Source organism: Loxodonta africana, chromosome 23, assembly GCF_030014295.1.
Source record: "Loxodonta africana isolate mLoxAfr1 chromosome 23, mLoxAfr1.hap2, whole genome shotgun sequence".
Classification (NCBI taxonomy): Eukaryota; Metazoa; Chordata; class Mammalia; order Proboscidea; family Elephantidae; genus Loxodonta; species Loxodonta africana.
The window spans coordinates 49,995,130-50,016,699 of record NC_087364.1 but is presented as its reverse complement, the minus strand read 5'-3'; the positions used below and the strand labels follow the sequence as shown (position 1 = coordinate 50,016,699).

The 21,570-nt window shown below is 37.3% G+C and overlaps 1 protein-coding gene across 2 annotated transcripts in view; it reads right to left on the bottom strand.

Annotated features, from left to right (window-relative positions):
• Positions 1-16,342, bottom strand: part of ECT2 (epithelial cell transforming 2) — a 67,151-nt gene extending 50,809 nt beyond the window's left edge. The window contains exons 1-12 of one of the 2 annotated variants that reach the window (XM_064275482.1): positions 15,901-16,342; positions 12,250-12,402; positions 11,288-11,367; positions 11,093-11,185; positions 9,708-9,890; positions 7,516-7,605; positions 6,432-6,539; positions 5,406-5,479; positions 4,553-4,683; positions 4,301-4,416; positions 4,139-4,201; positions 2,445-2,667 (exon numbers count right to left, since the gene is read on the bottom strand). In XM_064275482.1, coding sequence (XP_064131552.1) covers positions 2,445-2,667; positions 4,139-4,201; positions 4,301-4,416; positions 4,553-4,683; positions 5,406-5,479; positions 6,432-6,539; positions 7,516-7,605; positions 9,708-9,890; positions 11,093-11,185; positions 11,288-11,367; positions 12,250-12,379 — 1,291 coding nt within the window. In that variant the 5' untranslated portion in view covers positions 12,380-12,402; positions 15,901-16,342. The remainder of the gene's footprint in view (positions 1-2,444; positions 2,668-4,138; positions 4,202-4,300; positions 4,417-4,552; positions 4,684-5,405; positions 5,480-6,431; positions 6,540-7,515; positions 7,606-9,707; positions 9,891-11,092; positions 11,186-11,287; positions 11,368-12,249; positions 12,403-15,900) is intronic. The other variant, XM_064275483.1, reaches the window with a different exon arrangement.
• Positions 16,343-21,570: the final 5,228 nt, after the last annotated feature.

Here is a 21,570-nt window from a genome sequence, read left to right as displayed (position 1 = left end):
CTAAAACTGCACTATTTTCCTCTAAAACATAACTAAAAAAAAAAAAAAAAAAACTCCCTATAAATCCTATTCATGCCAAAGTAACATATATCTTTCATCTAATACTTTGCCCTCAACTCATGTTACTTTCCTGTCACTCAATTCTATCAATATTTCTTCAATGCTTCTTACTTTCCTTTCCAACCACAACTTAGCCCAGTTCGGGCCCTGAGCACCTCATGGTGCAAGTCACTGCAGTAGCTTACTGGAGAGTCTGTCTTCAAAAACACCTTCCTTCTAATCATTCTCCACATCAGTCTACTACAAATTACCTATTTTGTCTGACGAGTTTCTAAAGCTCCTTGCTGAAGACAATATGAAGTTGAGATATGCTAGGCTGATTTCAAAGTCCTCTGGTATTAAAAAAAAAAAAACCCCTTGCTGTTTATTAGATTACATCTAATGGTGACTCTATATGCTTCAGAGTAGAACTGTGCTCCATAGTGTTTTCTTTGCAATAATCTTAAGAGAAGCAGAGCACCAAGCCTTTCTTCGGTGGCACCACTGGGTGAATTTGAACCATCAATTTTCCAGTTAGTAGCCAAGAACAAACCATTTGTGCCACCCAGGGACATCTCCTCTAATATTATAGTATTAGACCCCAATTAACCTTTCTACTTTAACTATCAGTGCCTCATCCTAAAAACAAACTGACCCATTCGTTATTCCCTCAAAACTTAATTTGTATGCTGCCATCTGCATCATTGGTCCTCTTTATGTACTCTCAAACCCACTTCACTTTTCTAGGCCCACCTTAAATTCACTTTCAATCCCTTCCATGAATACTGAGTGAATACCTGCTCTGTAATAAGCACTGGGAATAAAGCAGTGAATAAGATAGCAAGACTCTTGTTCTTTTATAGAGCTTACATTCTAGTGAACCAAATCAAATAAAGAGGTAAACAAAAAAGATAATTTCTAACAGTAAAATAAATGCTACTGAAGACAACAAGCAGGTAATAGTTTCAGGAAGGAACAGGGGCTTAACTTTACAGAGAACCTGATAAGATAGCTTTGAGGTAGAAGGAACAAGTACAAGGGTCCCGAGGTACGGATGTGCTACAAATATCTAAAGAATGGCAGACAATAATATAACTGAAGCTTAGAAAGTATCGCTGGAGAGCACAGCACCACGTGAGGTCAGAGGTAGGTGAAGCGGTGTTACGTGCAGAATTGAAAGGTATGGTAAGGCAAAGCCATTGAGTGATTTTAAGCAGAAGAGTGGCAGGATCTAATTTCTATTTTTTAAAGACTTCTCTAAGTGCTAAGTGAAGGAATGTATAAATAGAAATGGGAGGCTACTGTAATAGAGACATCCTTTTTACAGGAAAGGTTGATAAAACAAGAGTGATAAAAACAACTGAGGAGTTGAGAGCAGTAGCAAATTAAGACCTCTAATTTGGTTACATTAAATATATTAGATTCTATTTAGACATGGACAAGGAGGCAGTTGGAAAGAGAAGACATATTTGGAAGTCATTACCATATAAGTGTTATTTAAGCCATGGAATTAAATGAGATCATTTAGTGAAACTATAACAGAAAAGAAACAAGAGTTGGGAGTACCATTCATCATTTAGAGAGAGAAGTAAGGCAGAGAAGAATGAGTGATATTGCAAAAGACAAGGAAGAAATCGCGTCCAAGAAAAGATAGTTGTTCATGTGTTGAATGCTGTCATTTACATGAAAACTGTCAATCTTCCCAGCAAGAGCAATTTCATGATACTGAAGCCCAGCCGGAATGAGTTGAAAAGACAATGTGAATCACGGAGATGGAGACCACTGGTCAAGGTAATTCTTGAAAGAGTACTGATGTGGAGTAATGGGACGGTAAATGGAGAGTGTCATGAGGTCACGGGAAGGTTTTGATTGTTCCTAAAATCTAGAAAACACAACGTATTTGTTCAGTCTAAAAACAAAAATAGAGAGATTGACGATCAGGAGGCACAGGTTAATTGCAGGCTTCCTGCATCGGTTCAGCAAAGTGAACTCACACTAACTTCACTGTGCCTACTTTCTCGGTGATTCATGTGATTTTATTGCTTTCTGTGATTTCATTTAGCTAGTATTAAGAATTTGCTCCTTGAACGGCTCTATCACTCTCTACTTGTGTGGCCCCAAATAAGTTGACTCCTATGCAGCTCAGTCTACTCATCTGTAAAATAAGGAAAATAAAACCTATCTTAGGAATACACAAAATATAAAAAGCACTTAGCATATAGTAAGCAATCATTAAAGGGAAGCGTCATCATGCTTTATGTTTCATGAGTCTTTCCTTCTCAGCTACAACAAAGGCAATGAAAAGCAGAGCCCTTCGTATTCACTACAGTCCGGATTTATCTATATTCTAACAATCACTTCATTCCACTAAATTTTAAAGATCAATTTTTTTAAATGTAAATTACCTCCATAGTTTATGCTAGATTCTGGTGTGTTGGAGATATCTAGGAGTGACCCAATAGAAAGGGAATGTTCAGCAGACGGGCGCTTACGAGGAGGGAATGGTGACATGTCTGTTTCTCTTGACAGCTGAGCAAGTGTCTCTTTTAAACGGCGTCTTTTGCGATTGCTGTTTGGGGTATTTAGAGAAAGCAGTGACACTGATTTCTTGAGCTCAGGCGTATTAGCCTGCAATCGAAAACACAAAAGCTTAATTTTACTTCCATGGCTCCTTACTGAGATAGGAACAAGAGAAAAATACATTCATGAGTCTGACAAAAATCTGGATTTTGCACAATAATTTTATAATGCTACATTCTGTCAGCTAATTCAAAGCTTCATAAAAACGTAACAGTCAGGGGACCCCTATAATTGTCTAACCTCTAGCACCTCATTCTTTTTCTTCACACCCCTACCATTACATACTCGTCTGTATGCTTATTTACTGTCCACCCCTGTTAGGCCATAAGCTCCACGAGGACAAGGACCATTTATATTTTGTTCACTATATCCCTAGCATTTAGCACAGTGCCTGGACATAAAATCAAAAAATCAATCCCGTTGCCACTGAGTCAATTCCAACTCATAGCAACCCTATAGGACAGAGTGGAACTGCCCCATGGGGTTTCCAAGGAGCACCTGGTGGATTCAAGCTGCCGACCTTTTGGTTAGCAGCCATGGCTCTTAACCACTAAGCCACCAGGGTTTTCTTAATGACACATAATTTTAAGAGATGTCTCCCTAATTCCAAAGCAGACTTTTTAAACTTTGTTACGACTTTTACACTGAGAAAAGAACAGTCTGAAAGAGCACAATATAGCACCTATTTTAGATTTTGTGGAAACATAATCAATACTTCACCCTTGATATTCCACTCAAAATTATTAAATCTTAAACTGAAATAATGTTCCCTCAAAGCCTACTCTTATCCTTTATTCCAGGCCTGCTCCTCTCCTCACCAAGATCCAGCACAAAGGCTGGATTTTGACTACACTCTGCTACTAAAGTCATCTTTTTAACAGCATCACCCCCCTTAATATCCTTACATGGCTCTTGAGTACTTACAGGTTAAAATTCAATCTCTTTAACATATGAAAAACTTTTTGATTCTGTCTACTTATTAAGCTTTACCTGTTGGTCTTCTCTTCTACACTCTTTTCAGAAGCCTTACTAACCTACTTACTATTTTAATGCCCTCTTAAGTTTTCATCTCTCTTTCCCGCTCTCAACACCTGCTATTCTAACTTGAATGCCCTTACTCTATTAACCTGGTTAAGTCTGATCAACACAAATTAGCTCTTTTCAGTCCTGCAGATTCTCACAGAAAGAGTGAGGTTACCTAAAATACATTAGTATATAGTAAACTAAATGTGGACCCCTGGTGGCGTGGTGGATAAACAGTCGGCTGCTAACCAAAAGGTCAGTGGTTTGAACCCGCCAGCCACTCCACGGGAGAAAGATGTGGCAATCTGCTTCCATAAAGTTTGCAGCCTTGGAAATCCTATGGACAATTCTAGTGCTGTCTTATAGGGTGGCTGGGAGTTGAAATAGAGCCAACGGCAACAGTTAATCTAATTGCTAACACACAGCATTCTGCATTGTAGCTGCTGTATACCTACCTTTCTACCACAGCACAAATATTAAGGGTGATAAGGCATACCTTTTCATATAAATACATAGTCTCTCCAGCTCGGGCATCCATTTGAATACTTCCCCAAAACCACTGTTAGAAAAAGGACATCTTCGTTAAATTTAAATTCTACCTTATCAGAAAAGCTATTAATAACATTAAAAAAAAAAATCTTGTTCTAGAATTACTTGCCTCTTGCTTAACAACATAAAGTTTCTCTGAAGGTTCAAACGGAAGTTCTTTTACTATATTCTCTTCAACTATAAGGTGAGTGCATCGTTCATCTCCAACAGGTAAATGGTTACCTCCTAAAGAAAACATTCAAGCATAAATACAGCAAACTATCTCCAAACCCAACTTTTAAGTGGATATATTCATCAGGAAATGATTAAATAGGCCTAGTAGATAAATTATATACAACTTCTAAACTATGTAAAATTCTACCTTGCATTTCAGTCATTTCTTCCATGTTGGTTTTCTCTTCATCTGAAAATCCCAGGAAACTTAAAATGCAATCTTGAAATGGAGGAACTTTAAATTCATTTTTAAAGTTATCAGCTGCTGCACAAAAGTCTCTAAAAACAAAATACGTTCTTGTAAAACCAGTTTAACTTAAATTCAAATAAGTTAGGTATATGATTTTATAAAGCTATAGTAATTCTCAAGGCTCTTAGCATATTCTACTTATTGAAAATATTTTACATCATGTTCTGAAATATTCACAAAAAAATCAGTAAAGGGAAAAACAGGCTATGTTCTCAAGTTATCCCAGAAGAAACTTCTGACAAAATTTGGTCACAGGTAATCTTTACAGAAAAATTCAAATCTCTGCTCTTATTTGAAAGTTTATATGCATTCCAGGGGCCTATACTTTTATGAAATCTTAAGTGATAATGAAGAGCAGTAATAGCAAGGAATCAGGAGGTTGTAAAGTTCTGCAAACAAGGTAATGAATTACAACCACCAATTAAACTATAACCAGACAAACATAAAATAAGAAAAAATATAACACATTCCAAACATCTCAATGCATTAAGCTAATACCTAGTAAGTTTACCACATTTAAAACTACTTCACAAGGTAAATACCAAAGGTACCACAGATGTTCTTTAATTTCAATTTTTAATAAAATTTTTATAAATTTGCTTTTCTTAGACTTTATCCTTCAAGCTACCCAAAGACCGAATTCATTTTTCTCTATACAATCTATGAATTCAGGTTTTCGACACATAGATTTATCTCTAGAACAGAACATGTTTAACTCACATAATGAACAATTGAATTGCTAAGCACTTACTGTTCATTCCTCCTTTCCCAAGCTTTATAAATCCATTCTGCCTTCATAATCGGAGTACCCAGGCTCACAGCAACCTAAAAATGTAAACATTATGATGAATTTTTACCTTAAATAACTGCACTCATGGAAATTCTAAAAAATATCAGTTTTTTATGTACACACACACACACACGCACACACACTTCTTGCAGTTTTAGATCATCATTTATCTGGTTTGTGACAAAATATAAAGAAAAATTAACAGTAAAAATAAGGTTAAAATAGCTTTAAAACAAGTTCCATGGTTTCCAAACTGTTTCCTTATTTTATTTTACATAACTATATCTCTGAAATTCATTAAGTTCGTCTTTCATACTTTTTCCTTCATATTTCCTTCCTTGAAAGTACTGACCCCCAAGACACACTACAGAAGAAAACATGTGATTAAGTAACTACCAGCTTAGATAGGAGTTGGTAAAAATACCTCCCAGGAATTCGATATTACCCTAAATTTGCCATTTGCTCCGTACATATTTTGTGAGGGAGGGTGGAACAAAGGGATAAACTCTTCCTAAGATATTCAATGCAATCTTAAACTAAGATTTCAATCCTAATAAAAGTACTTTGTCCTGTTTTTTTTAATAATTTTCACCAAGACAAAGCATAGAATCACTTCATAAGAACATAGCTCCATTCTCTTAAAGAATACGTAGCGAAGAGTGGAAATATTTGCTCTCGTTACTTCCTGACCCCCTTATTCACCGATTGTCTTGGTAACCTTTACTAATCTGCCTACAGTGTTGTCCATCTACCAACCCCGACTATCCTAATCATCTTTTAGGCCTTATCTCAAGTTCCACTGTCTCTGTAAAAACGAAAGGGCCATACTCCTATGATTTAAAATTTTTACTAAATGTACTCATGGCAAAAATGGAATTTCTGATCCTAAGTAAATTGTGGGAGAAATAGATACAGAAAGTGCTATTATTAAGCCCATTCCAAAATAATACTATATTGAAATACACAAAAATACTCAAGTTTACATACCCTAAATTTTTCTCCATGTGTATAATTTGCCACCAAATGCGTAACTTTTGAATTAAAGTCTTTTCGAATAACTCCACCCATGTGATGGACCAATGTCACCAATCTGACCTCAAAAGAAAAATCAAGCAACATTGACTTCATTGTTAATTTGAACAAAATTTTAAACTATGTTTACTATACACTTAGGATTTACTTAATACTTTCTATTTTATCTCAAAATAAAACATTAAAGAAAAGATTAGTTTGCCTTACTGACCTAGACGAAAGTAAACACAAAGATAAGCTTAATAAAGACCATCATATAAAACTAAGTTAATTAAACTGGCATTCATACTACCAAATACATTACTGTCTTCTACATCAGATTACGTCACATCAAAAATCTTCCCATACCTGAACATCATTCACCTAATTTATTTATTTCAGTGTTCAAAATTAGAGTAATACCCATTAGCTCCAACATAGAAAATCTTTCCAACAAAAGAAAAAGTTTCTATGAATTCTCTAGGGCAGTGAGAGTATCTTAGATTAAAACCAATTAAAAAAAAAAAAAAAAATGAATCCATTGCTATTGAATCTATTCCAACTCAAAGCGACCCTATAGGACAGAGTAGAACTGCCGCATAAAGTTTCCAAGGTTTACAGACGCAGACTGCTACATCTCTGTCCCACAGAGCAGCTGGTGGATTCAAGCCACCGACCTCTCAATTAGAAGGTGAGCATGTAACCACTGTACCCCCAAGGCTCCTACGTAACAAAAAATTGCGATCTGTAAACAAAAATTTCAAATAACCAGTGCGGCTGATATGATACATAAAAACAAAACAGTTAAACAGATTTGAAATTTATCAACTTTTTTGTTAACACACATGCCAGCCATCACGTATAAAACATTAGTTTCTTTACAAGGCTCTTCAGAATTTCTTTAAAAAATTTAAAAACTGGTATATTCATAATATTTTCTCCTTCAATGTTTTATTTTTTAAATAAAACCATGATACAACTATTAAAAAAAAAATCTGTCAGCTTAAATTTATTTTGCTGGAAAAAATTCTTTGATTGGGATTTATTTTGGAATACTTACTAGTTCTTCTTTCTTCCTGAATCCTGTGAAGCATAGCACCAGATTCATCATACTTGTACAATAAAGTGGTCGACATGAAAATGGCAAAGGCTGAAAGACACAATTTTAAATCTGTGAGTGTTTTTTATAGTAGAAAATGGAAAGCATTTTTCTTGAGCTAAACATATCTGCCCTCTAGTCAATAATCAACTTTCCCAATCCAAAGATTTGTTGGCATTTTTCAATATACAATAAAAAATAGAAAAATATCGGATTGAAAGTTTCACAATAAAAAAAATGTTCCATAATATGCCAATCAATGTACACATGTATGTATATATATAATTCCCAAGCTGTATTTGTTACCCATAATGTAAAACAGTTTACTATTGGCAAATTTAACATAAAGAAAATATTTATAACCAAGTGTTTTGTTCCAAATTATACTTTGATGTATTTACATGTTATCTATAAGCAAAGATTTCAGACTCCATATACTATCATAAATGCTTCCAATTAATGTTATTAAAAGAGGTTAAAGGCATTTTATGATAAACACTAGGTAAATATAATGCATGTTCTTGAACCAAATACGGCTCTAATGTTTTAGCTAAAAAATGAAGACAATATAAGAGAAACAGGGAAAGGTATAAACAAAACCTAGTATATTTGATTTCTACTATTAAGCAAGGAGCCCTGGTGGTAAGCGCTTGGTTGCTAACTGAAAGGCTGGCAGTTCAAACCCACCAGCCACTTTGCGGGAGAAAGATATGGCAATCTGCTTCCATAAAGATTTACAGCCTTGGAAACATTAAGGGACAATTTTTCTCTCTCCTATAGCTTTGCTAGGAGTTGGAATCAACTCGACGGCAATGGGTTTGTTTTGTCTTATTAAGCAAGAAGATCCTTTTCTCACAGTTTTTGTCTTCAAAAAGTTTAGCTGATTTTTAAAACACCACTCTCAATCAAACACTAGCTTTAAAGTTACCGTGTACTTATCCCTAGCATCTTTAACACCAGAAGCACAATGACCTAAGCAATTTTAAGGGAGTAAGGCAAGAGCTCCTGGGTGGTGCAGTTAAGCACTTGTATAAAGCCAAAAGGTTGGCAGTTCAAATCCACCCAGAGGCACCTTAGAAGACAGGCCTGGAACTCTGCTTCCAAAAGGTTATAGCCTTGAAAATCCTATGGATCATTTCTCTTCTGTACGCATGGGATCGCCATGAGTCATAATCAACTTCATGGCAACTAACAACAACAGTGGCAAAATGTAGCAAAAAAAAACACAAAGAATAGAGACTGATTCTATTACAACCTCAAACTGAAATGCCGTTAAAAAACAAAAAGTTAAAAATAATTTCTCTGATCTAAAATCTTAACTGATAAATATGGAAACGTGGTATCTGTTCTGTGTGGAAGAAAATAAACTGTGTGTGTATATACATGTATGCAGACAGAGAAAAGGACAGAATGTCCCTGGGTGGTACATTAATATACTCGGCTGCTAACTGAAAGGTTGGAAGCTCAAGCCCACCCACGGGAGCCTTGGAAGAAAGGCCTGGTGATACACTTCCAAACAATCAGCTTCCTAAAAACCCTATGCAGCACAGTTTTGCTCTGACACAAATGAGGTTGCCGTTAGTCAGATTCGACCTGATGGCAACTGGGTCACACACACACATATGTTTACACATATAAATTTATGGTACTGAAGTTTAAGCCAATTACTACTTCCAAGACATAACAGGTACTAATTAAGACCAAAAAAAAAAAAAAAAATTTTTTTTTTTTACAAGACCATATGTGTGTGCGTATATAACCCAACCCACTGCCGTCGTGTGGATTCCGACTCATAGCGACCCTACAGGACAGAGTAGAACTGCCCCATAGAGTTTCCAAGGAGCGCCTGGCGGATTCATACTGCCGACCTGTTGGTTAGCAGCCATAGCACTTAACCACTAGGCCACCAGGGTTTCCGTGTGTGTATATACACATACATAATTGTTATTGCTTAACTTTCAAAGGCCTTAGATTTTCCAATAGAGAGAATTACAAAGGAAGAATTCAAGGACTATGTTACAGTAGCCATTACTACTCTTATGGTAAATATTTCATTCTCAACAATTAACGTAATTTTTGTTATACATTTTTACAAAATTCACTAATAAAAATGTATCCTTGAAAAGTCAAAACAAATGTATATTATTTCTCACCTCTCCTTTTTGTGCACAGTTTAATACAACTGGTGGTCCAATAATTCTGCAATCAGCCTTGTATAAGTGATTAAAGACAGGATTCTGAAAGTCCATGACTATGAACACATTTTCGAATTCTGGAGAATCCAAGCCTTCAAATTCTTCCACTGATTCCATCTTTACAAAGGGCACTTTAATTTCCTTGATTTTTTCATGTAGTTATTAGAAGTAAAAATTATTTATGTATTATACAAATTAACTTATGTAACTCTCTAAAGCCTAAAAATCAATTCAATATCAGTCATTAATCTTTTGTAGAAAGATCAACATTTTAAAGTTTATTTTTATATTTACATAGAACTTAAGTTTTAAATTATACATATGAGCATCACATTTAATATTGAACTTTTCTTACTTATTTGTATTTTTATATATACATTTCTCCATCCACATTAAGATCTTAAATTTTGAAGATCAATATTATAAAGGCTTAAGTTTCTGGCTCAGACTTATTAGTCATTACAAATCATCTGGTATGCATATAGTTTCCTAAGATCAGAATTTTGAAATATTTTTAAGTACACGCATTTTGATACTAGGATACTGAGAAAGATACCAACAACTTTTTTTATTCTGACCAAGAAAAAGATGCCACCCACACAAATTCTTCCTGCATAAGTTGTCTTCAGAAAAATAAGGAAAGTAAACACTACAGCCAGTGCTTCATACTTATAAAAGGATGTGGGTTAGCATAATCATTTTAGTATATATGAGGGAAATAAGAACATGTGGAATATGTATGTAGTCAGTTGCAGCATGGCTAATGTTGGCTATAAAAAGGCAGATATTATTTTAACACTTCACACATCTACGAAAAAGAATGAAGATATGACACTTAAGTACCTATATGACTCCTGTGCGTCAAAAAAAAAAAAAAGAAACCACTTAAAAGAAAATTCTGAAAGGGTCAATAGATTATTTGTGTTTTATTTGCAAGGCCAGTATAAAGAATTAAAAATATTTCATGTCATTAAGCAAATTCTGTAATGATTTTCCATTGCTTTGATTTATAATTTTGGAAATAGAGCAAGAATTTAGACTAGACAAAATTAATGAGAAAAAGGAAGCTCAAGAGTTTAAAGAACACAAATCCAGGTCTTCATAAATAGATGACATTAAAATGATGAACAAATTATAAGGATTTCATTACTGGCAACATACGCTACAGTTTGGAGTTTCACAAATACCCAAATTTTAAAATAAGTTTAAATTAGTTTCTATTTATCAAGCTTCAGAGTGCACAAAATACACTTTTGTGATAATTTAGGACCAGTCACCATGAAGTGGAATAATACAATTAAGAGAAGTGCAGCATGCCACATGCAATGAGATGCTTGACCTACCATATTAATAATACTTTTTATTAATTTTTCATCCGATTTTCCAGGACAACTTTCTTTTATCTTTATAACAGGGACTTCCATTATTTTAACAGTCTGTGGAAAAGAGACTTAAGTATGAGATTAAGAAAATTATTAAACTATTTACATAGTGATGGAAGAAAATGAGCTTTTTTAAAACTAATCAAAACTCTGTACCTTTATGGCCTTTGTAAGTTCTTCATGTTTGCCAGCTTCTTGAACCAATATCACCCTTGTTTCAATCTGAGGCATTTCTTCTGTTAAAATTAAAAATTTTAAATATGTTTGTCAAGCATTAACATCAATTCCAGTATCCCTCTTTTAGGCATATCTAGTATGTCTTCTACTCTGTCCTATAGGGTCGCTATGAGTCGGAATCGACTCGATGGCACTGGGTTTAGTTTGGCTTTGGTTTAGTATGTCTTCCCGAAACCCTGCTGGCGTACTGGTTAAGTGTTATGGCTGCTAACCAAAGGGTCGGCAGTTCAAGTCCACCAGGCGCTCCTCTGAAACTCTATGGGGCAGTTCTACTTTGTCCTATAGGGTCGCTGAGTCTGAATCAACTTGACGGCACTGGGTTTGGTTTGGTTTAGTATGTCTTCCATCTTTGAGATCACAACATTCTCTAAAATTCCTCAAAGCTGACTTAATTCCCAAGTTATTGGAAAAATATTTGGCCATATATCACTTTAGAGAAAGAGAAAATATATTGTAGTGGGGTATACCAATGTTAGCATTTTTTCCAACCAAAGAAATCACTCACTATAGTGCACAGTCATACTCTTCAAAAGTACATACAACTTGTGAAAGTGGTAAGGGAAGAAGTGGCTCTCCACCTAACCAAGCACAGTTGAAGAAATTCTAACTAACCATGTTGCTGGTAGATTGCCCTTACATTCAGAAAAAAGTTAAATCCAACAATAAGATGCCTCCCTCTTCAAAGTAGAGAAGCATTAGTCCAAATGATAATCAGAAAATCTACATAGCGTAAAGAGATTCTGTTAACAAACATTTATTTAATACAAGTACTCTAGCTTACCAGCTGGTATTACAGTACAATAACAGGAAAGTCTTTAGTCAATTATAAGTTTAGAATTAAAAAAACAGCATCAGTATTTTAAAGCAGATAATAGGTTTACCTTCAACATATGTAGTAGATCCAATAAATAAGTTTTCATTGGACATTTCAGTAACTTTAGAATCAAAAATAGAAGAATCGGCCAAGCTAGTCCTCCCAGTAGCAGGTGTTAAGAAACTACTGTCAGCCATTGTTTGCACTCTTTAAAAGTTAGCTGAAAGAATAAAAATACATGAAAACAAACACGATCACAGGGCAAAAACAAGCATTAGAAGCTCTACTTTTATACCTACAATTTACAAAAATTATAATTACCCATTTTTCTTAATATGGAACCAAAGAAAATCACTCAACCTCTCTAAGCATGTTTCCTCTGCTGCAAAATAAGACACTGATACCTAACTCTTTTTTTTTACCTAACTCAGGAATATTGTGAAAATAATATAATGTATGTAAAGCACCCAGAACATTAACTGACATATAATAAACACTCAAAAGGCAGTAATATCATTCTACCACCCTCCTCTACACCTCAACGAACCTACTTCTCTTCCAGTATTCACTTAGTATCACCATCTCCCACCCTCCACCCCCAACAACCTCAATCAAAAACTTGGGATCCATCCTTACTGCTTCCTTTACCTCATTCCCCTTCCTGAAATTCCTATTAATTCCATCTCAAATATCTCTGGGACCTGGCCCTTCTTCGCTATTCCCAATGTCACAATGGCAAGTTGGTCTAGTATGCTGTTGTTGTTAAGTGCCATCGAGTCGGTTGACTCATAGCAATACTGCGTAAAACAGAGCACTGTCCAGTCCCGCACCATGCTCACAACCGTTACTATGTTTTAGACCATTGTTGCAGCCACTGTGTCAGTTCATCTCATTGAGGGTCTTCCTCTTTTTTGCTGACCCTCTACTTTAACAAGTAAGATGTCCTTCTCCCTCCTGATAACATCTCCAAAGTATGTGAGACAAATTCTCACCATCCTTGCTTCTGAGGAGTATTCTGGCTGTACTTCTTTCGAGACAGATTTGCTTGGTGTATTAAAACACCTTCAAATAACTTTATCAACAGTTTCTTCAGAGGTTCTTTTCCACATGATTTTCAAGAGTATGGTCCCGAAAACAAATGTAACCACATCACTTTCCCTGTTTAAGAATTTCCATGAGTACACCTTCCCTACATGACCCAGGGCAAATTCATCAAGTTTACAATTTGGCTCCAGCCTACCTATTCAACTCCTCCTGTAACTCCCTCAATGCATACACTTTATGCTCCAGCCACAATGAATTTCTCAGCATATTTCAAAAACAATGACACAATTCTCTTCACACATACTTGGACTTAAGAGTGCTGAATTCTCCACCTAAATCGTCTTCTAAACCTTAATCCAACACTCTTGACTCATTCTCTGTAATTTCTTTAAACCTCTCATGTTTAATTGGACTGCTCCTTTATCTCTATTTTCATATTATTTTACAAATGTCTCTCCTCTAGAATCCTCTAATGCATGGATTAGTGCCAAAATGACTCTGAAAGAAAGCCCTTTTTAAAAAAAATTCCAGGTCTTGAAAGTTGAAAAGTTAGGCAAACAGGGAATAAAGAAAAAAATTTAATGGGTTTCCATCAATTCAAACTGAAGTTTTTATATAAATTCATGATCTTGAAGTAAATTTCCAGAATATTAGGCAAATATAAATAAAATAAAATAAAATAAAATAAAATAAAATAAAATAAAATAAAATAAAATAAAATAAAATAAAATAAAATGAAGAAGTCCCCACCTTTATCCGGAGGTACAGATCTACGTGACCCTTTTCTACTTCTTCAGATTAATAAAATATACAAAATCTTTCTCCAGATTCATAGCAAATTAATAGTTTAAGTAAACTGTATTTCTGGATATCGACAGTAAAGAGTGCATAGATGTACAAACTAACGACAAAGACCTAATCACAGACTTTAAAGTCAGAAAGAATTCGCTCCCTGTCTCAACTTAGTAGGTTAAGCCCCCGTTCCACATCGGTGAAGCAGAGATCATAGTACAACTCAAATTCAGTTGTGATGCAAACTGAATATATGATGTCTTAAAATTAAGTGACAAGTAATTATTAATTCTTATATAATATTCACAATGTGAATTACTGTAGTCTTTATTTAACTTCGGGTTTTTGGGTTTATTTAACTTAACGATAAATTCTATCCAGCCCTTAACATTTTTGAAGTCTCTTTTGCTTACTTCTTTCCAGTAAAAGAGAAAAGGCTCTAAATAGGCTTTCATTCAAAGTGCCCTTAAAAACTGTTAAGGAAAAAAAGTCAAGAGATGAATTAACTTGCTTGAATAACTGGAGGAAAAGTGAGGTTTTAATAAGTCAAAAGCACCGTTTGCGTTTTACATTTTTTCTTATATGCCTTCCCCTCTTTAGAGGCCACCAAAACAGGTAATTAAAATTGTCCCTGGTAGTGCTGTATGGGATCAATTTCTTTCCAAAGCAGCTTGAAAAGCCAGAGAAAATGAGCCGCATGACTAGTTGACATAACATCCAACGGTCTAATTACAAACCTAAATACACTAATCACTTTTTGTTTTTCACATTCATGTATTCTGGAAGCTTTTGCAAGAACATAATAGGATTAGTGTTCATAAACCTTTAGTTTATTTCTTTTCCTAAAACACCCTCAAGGAGCTTCTGACTAAATATACTAACTATAAAACAGGCGCCTTCTCATGCCAAAGATAAAAATTATTATTTAAATTAACATCCACTGTATACTGGAGCCCCTGGTGGCGTAGTGGTTAAGTGCTACGGCTGCTAACCAAGAGGTCGGCAGTTCGAATCCGCCAGGCGATCCTTGGAAACTATGGTGCAGTTCTACTCTGTCCTATAGGGTAGTTATATGAGTCGGAATCGACTCGACGGCAGTGGGTTTGGTTTTGGGTTCTTTAGGTATACTTTTTTTTTTTTTTACTTAGTATTTTTTAGGCAATTTTTTTTTTTATCTTCTAGGGTGGAAGACCTAAATGCACCACGGGATATGTTGGTGCTATTCAACTAACATTTATTTAATGCTTACGATGTGGTAGATATTATTCTTATTAGAAGGTACTATTATTATCTCCATTTATAGGCAAAGAAACCTAGCCACAGAGACACTGAGTAAATTCTCCTAAGTCACATTGTTAGTAAGTGGTAAAGCTGGGATTCAAGCCCTTGCCGATCCCATAAGCTGCGCTTCTAACCACTAAGGCATATATGTTTGTAAAGCGGAAGGCGGGGTAGGCTGGGCTGGCTTTTACGAGTAAAAACTATAAGCTTCTCACAGAAAAGAGGCCAACAAAACCCTAGAGTGAAACCACTGAGACGCTGAGATAAGCCCCGACAGGCTGCAGCTACGGGTCCCCAGAGCCGCAGAGGAAACTGGAGCGCTCCTTTTCCAAGTCCCGTCACCCACACTCTTCCGGAAAGGGGGGATCCAACCGAGATAGCGGTGAAGATGCCAGGCAATCCTGTGCACTTAAGGGCCCCACTCCGCGCCAGGGCCCAGCTGCGAGAGGTGGGGTGGAGTTCCCAGAGCCGCAGCCCCGGCCGGGAGCTTCGGGATTCGCGGTCACCGGGGCGGGGCAGCGGGACACAGGCAGAGGGGTTCTCCGGGACGCTCTCCCACTCCCACCCTCCCCACCTACACCCACACCCACGGAGTCCTCACCACTCAAAAACGCCCTGGACGTTCGCCGCTTCAAGCACCGATTCTTCTCACCGCTCCCACCACCCCTTGCCGATCGCCTCTACAGCCAATTCAAAAAGTGAGCCACTCTCTCTAAGAGCCATGGCGATTGGCTCGTGATGTCAACCTCCTTCTCATAGGCTGGAGTCTCCAGAGGGGCGGTGACTGGCCGCTACTCTCCGCCCGCCTTCCTGCAGGCGCCGACTGATTGGTTGAGCGTATGTTTCAAATAAACCCAACGGCTCGGGCGTCGGGACGCTTGGAGTTTGTAGACAATGTCTCGGATGTTGCCAGTAGGTGGCAGTGGTGGTTCCCGGGCATCTCCTCGGAGTAGCAGGTGTGCCTATGGCTGCGGCTTGTTTACTAAGTAAACACCCAATTTCCTGAGGAAAAGTTTCGGTGGCTTCTCCCAACGTTTTTTTTTTTTTTTTTAATAAGCGACACCAAAATCTTTAAATCAGTGCCTCCGCAGATGAATTTTTTCTCCCTGGTTACTGTGAGCTGAAGATTTTGCTACCTGGATGCTTTTCGGCTTTAGGAATATTATCTAAAATGGGGTTAAGGGGTTTTAGCTTTAGTGGTTGTATTGGTGCGGCCAGGGCCACGGACCAGGTACTCGGGGCTCCCCGGATGGACTTGAAATCAGCAGCTGCTTGTTAAACACCTTAGTATGTACAACATTGTGCTAGCTGTTCTGGTCTAGGCAATTTCACAGGTGGTTAAAATAAATCCTTAGTTTTTGAACAAATATAAAAATATGTCACGAGATTCTTTGGAGCCAAAGTGAATCGCTTTCTCGCCGCTCCCGTCCCCCCACCGTGAGACCTTTCGCTTGTGTAAAATCTAGCCAAGAACTTACCAAGTTTTTCCTGTAATTAGTATTGTTATTATGAAAACAATCCTTTGTTTTCTTCATTTTCTGAATATACTACTATATAACACAGTTTCTTAAGAAATACACACCTACTCTAGATGGGCTTTGCATAGTTCCCACTTCATCGTTGATTGAAATAAAAGAAGAAAGAGGAATTCCTTGCCAGAATCCTAAATCTCAAGGGAGCAGAAAGGGGACGGGCTTGTACTGTGGAGTGGAATCTCTTCAAAAGTTACAGTTTTTCATGATTTTATCAGGCCACCTTAAAATGCTCAAAAGCTTGTAATCAAATTCACAAAATGAGTGAAGCAGTCTGGTAATTATTTGTTTTTCTGCTTATGGAATAGTATTTACGGTCTGCCTACCCTTCACTATAATGCTGTGATAACCTTTAGGGCAGAATAATAGGAAAACAGTAATCAAAGTTTCACTTTGGAATGTGTCTGCATCCACAACTTGGGTGTGTCCAGCATTCCTCAAGTTCTTATCACTACAAATATATTAATGTATTGTGAAAAGCAGCTTTGGAAGGGGCTGGAAAGCAGCTCTACTTCCTCTGTGCTCTGCTCCCTGTTGAACAGGCTCCCCACTGAAATCTGATGATTGACTGTGTATGGTATCACCCCACAAATTGTATGCCACCCCAGCAAAAGCTATAGCTTCTGGCTGGTTATTTGAGACCTTTTAAGAGATACGTGGCAGTTTGATTAGCAAATAAACAGGTAGTGCAATCTTCACTCTTTTTGCCTTCATTTATTCAGCAAATATTTACTAAATATCACTTGCAAGACAGGCATTGTGTTTGCTGGGGGTACAAAGATGAATAAGGCTAAAATACCTGCCTCCCAGGAATCTACAATCTGATAAAGGCAATTAGCAGATAAACAAGGATTACAATCCAAGGCAGAGAAGTAAAGAAAGGAGCATATACTGGGTTCCTGAAGCACTTCACTGGCATTATCTTAATCCTTAAAACAGCCCATGGGTAGTCATTATTAGCACCATTTTACAAACAAGGAAACTACAGGGAAGGCTTAAGTGACTTGACCAAGGTCACTTTGTAAATGTTATAACCCACTTTAACCAAAAACCAAACCCATCGAGTCAATTCGGACACATAGCGCCCCAATAGGACAGAGCAGAACTGGCCCATAGAGTTTCCAAGGAGCACCTGGTGGATTTGAACTGCTGACCTTTGGTTAGCAGCCAAGCTCTTAACCACCGCACCAGCAGGGCTCCTAACCTGCCTTTAAACCAAACCAAACCAAACCAAACCCACTGCCATCGAGTCGATACCAACTCATACCAACCCTATAGGACAGAGTGGAACTGCCCCATAGAGTTTCCAAGGAGCACCTGGCAGATTCGAACTGCCGACCTCTTGGTTAGCAGTCGTAGCACTCAACCACTAGGCCACCATGGTTTCCGACCTGAGGCCCAGAAATAATACTAAACCAAACACTTTGCTGTGGAGCCAGTTCTGACTCATAGCAATCCTATAGGACTGCCCCATAGGAGTTCCACGCCTGCAATCTTTACGGAAGCAGATTGACACATCTTTCTCCCGCAGAGCGGCTAGTAGAGCCCAACCATTGACCTTTTGGTTACCAGCCAAGCGCTTAACCACTGTGCCACCAGGGCTCCTCCAGAAATAATGCTGCTGTTGTTCAGTGCCATCGATTCAATTCCAACTTATAGTGATCCCATGAACGACAGAACAAAACACTGCCCAGTCCTGTGCCATCCTCACAATTGTTGCTATGTTTGAGCCCATTGTTGCAGCCACTGTGTCAATCCATCTTGTTGAAGTTCTTCCTCTTTTTTTCTGACCCTCTACTTTACCAAGCATGATATCCTCCAGGGACTGGTCGCTCTTGATAGCATGTCCAAAGTACATGAGACAAAGTCTTGTCATCCTCGCTTCTAAGGAACATTCTGGCTGTATTTCTTTCTAGACAGATTTGTTTGTTCTTTTGGCAGTTCGTAGTATATTTACTATTCTTCACCAACACCATAATTCAGAGGCATCAATTCTACTTCAGTCTTCTTTATTCATTGTTTAACTTTCTCGTGCATATGAGGCAATTGTTGATTGTAGATTCAAGTAAAATGAAATCCTTTACAGCTTCAATATTTTCTCCATTTATCATGATGTTGCTTATTGGTCTAGTTGTGAGAATTTTTGTTTTCTTTATGTTAAGGTGTCATCTATACTGAAGGCTATAGCCTTTGATCTTCATTCATAAGTGCTTCAAGTCCTCTTCACTTGCAGCAAGCAAGGTTGTGTCACCTGCATATCGCAGGTTGTTAATGGGTCTTCCTCCAGTCCTGGCGCTGCGTTCTTCATAGTCCAGCTTCTCGGATTATTTGCTTAGCATACAGATAGAATACAAAACCAAAAAACCAAACCCATTGCTGTAGAGTCAATTCCTACTCATAGCGACCCTATAGGACAGAGTAGAGCTGCCCCATAGAGTTTCCAAGCAGCACCTGGCAGATTTGAACTGCCGACCTTTAGGTTAGCAGCTGTAGCACTTAACTACTATACTACCAGGGTTTCCACAGATAGAATAAGTATGGTGAAATGATACAACTCTGACGCACACCTTTCCTGATTTTAAACCACACACTGTTCCTTTATTCTGTTCCAAAGACTGCCTCTTAGTCTATGTACAGGTTCTGCGTGAGCACAATTAAATGTTCTGGAATAAACATTCTTCACAATGTTACTGATATTTTGTTATGATCCACACAGTCAAATGCCAGAAATAATGAGTATAAGTAAAGGCTGGTATAGATCTGGCTACCGTCTCAGTGAAAGCAATGTAGAAAGGGAGTCTTTCAGATAAATGTGTGCCTAGGTGATTACCACATACTTGTAGCTATCAGGGTATAGTTGTCTGATAAAGTAACACAGGGTCCCTAGAATCCAGGGGAAAAAAGACTTGGTGACCTAGCATTCAGCCTAGGAAACCCTATGGGGCAGATCTACTCTGTCCTATAGGGTCACTGTGAGTTGGAATTGACTCGACAGCACACAATAATTTTTAGGTCTTGGCAATTTTAAAAAGCTAGCACTCCAAAGACAAATGTGGTACATGGCTCTTTAATAATCACAGTCCTCTTCGTGTAGTAAACAAAAAAGAAAAAATAATAACCCAAATCAGTTGTCTTGGGGTTGATTTCTGACTCATGGCGACCCTGAATGTTGCAGAGTAGAGCTGCAGTCCTTAGGCTTTTCATAGCTGTTACCTTTCAGAAGCAAATCTTTTGAGGCACCTCTGAGTGGGCACCTACACTGCTCCACCCTACCCTGCCACAAACTACCCCACCCTACCCCACCCAACCACCACCAAGGTAGATGCAAAGAGCAAAGACCTCTATTGCTTCGTTGCATTTACCCACCTGAGAGACCACAAGTTGTTCTTCTACACTAAATCTAACCTCCCTCCTCTTAAGGAAAACCCTGCTAAGCTCAAGCTATCCTTCTTTGTGGAAGACATGGATTTCATTGCTGGTGCCCTTGGCTAGGCTTTTTCCCCCTCCCAAGGCAGGACTTAGCCAAGATTTCTCACATTAAATGTTAACCTCTTCCTCCAGTCACCTCACTAGAAATATTAGTTATTAAATTCAGATTTCAAAGGAACAAAAAATTGTTTAAAGCTTTATAGATATCTATAAAGCACACACATATATGTATATATAATTTTAATCACAATGAGGTTAAAGAATGAACCATTAAAAAGATCTTATGTGTTGCCTACAACCCCTAAAATGCTGACTGAACATGTTTCAGACACAAAATACTAAAAGAATTGAAGTAAACATAAGTACTCAGAATATTACAGTGATGTATTTTCCCCAAGCAATAAAATAATTCTTGAGATGGGGAAAATGAGGTGTGGAAGAGAGAACCACTGAGGTTCAACTTGCCCATCTCTGTCTCTGAATTTAGAGACACTCTGGACTATCTTTCCCTTGTTTCTCTTCCAGTTTATTTCATCCTCTCTACTCGTATTCACTTTCCTTCCCTTTGTCCAACCCTCTGTTTGCATCTCCCTTTTTTCATATGTACTTCTTCAAGGCAGCAGAGAATGGGAGTTAGGAAAGTTAGTTTTTGGCTATGACATTTCTTTCTCCATCCCACACGCCCTTCATTCACTGGTGTGCTCACTGTGAGAACCCTGTAAGAAACAAGATTTCTCACACTTTGGTAATTTGTCCTAATCTATGAATAAAAATCGACATACTTGAGAAAGTATTAAATTAAATCTTAAGGTAACCTGGGCAATATTTATTTCGCTAGACTTTCTTTTTATTACCTAAAGTTAGGACAAAGTATATTATGATTTCTAGATTTTATTTTAAAATGTGAAACACATCATCAAGCAACAACACTATTGTCTCATAAATTTGAATCTTTCATCAAAAGATAAATATTTTACTATAGCTAAATTTTAACACTCTATCACATGGATCTTATGTAACTGTTTTTCTATGATCATTCTTACCCCCTCAAATCAGTTATGAAGTGCATAGGTATATATAATGCCTCTCTAGGTACAGGTACAAAGATTCCCCCAGGGACTTATCACTTGAGATTTTTATTTCAAAAGTTGTAATGAATAGCCATGGAAATTTTGTCCTTTTTGAGGATTATTACCATTTACCCATTAAAATGTGATGTTTCCTAGTTGGTTATAAGACAGCATCTTCTAACCTGTCATTTGTGTCTGTAATACAAGCTTTAGAAATTATCCCCGTGAGCCAGAAGAAGT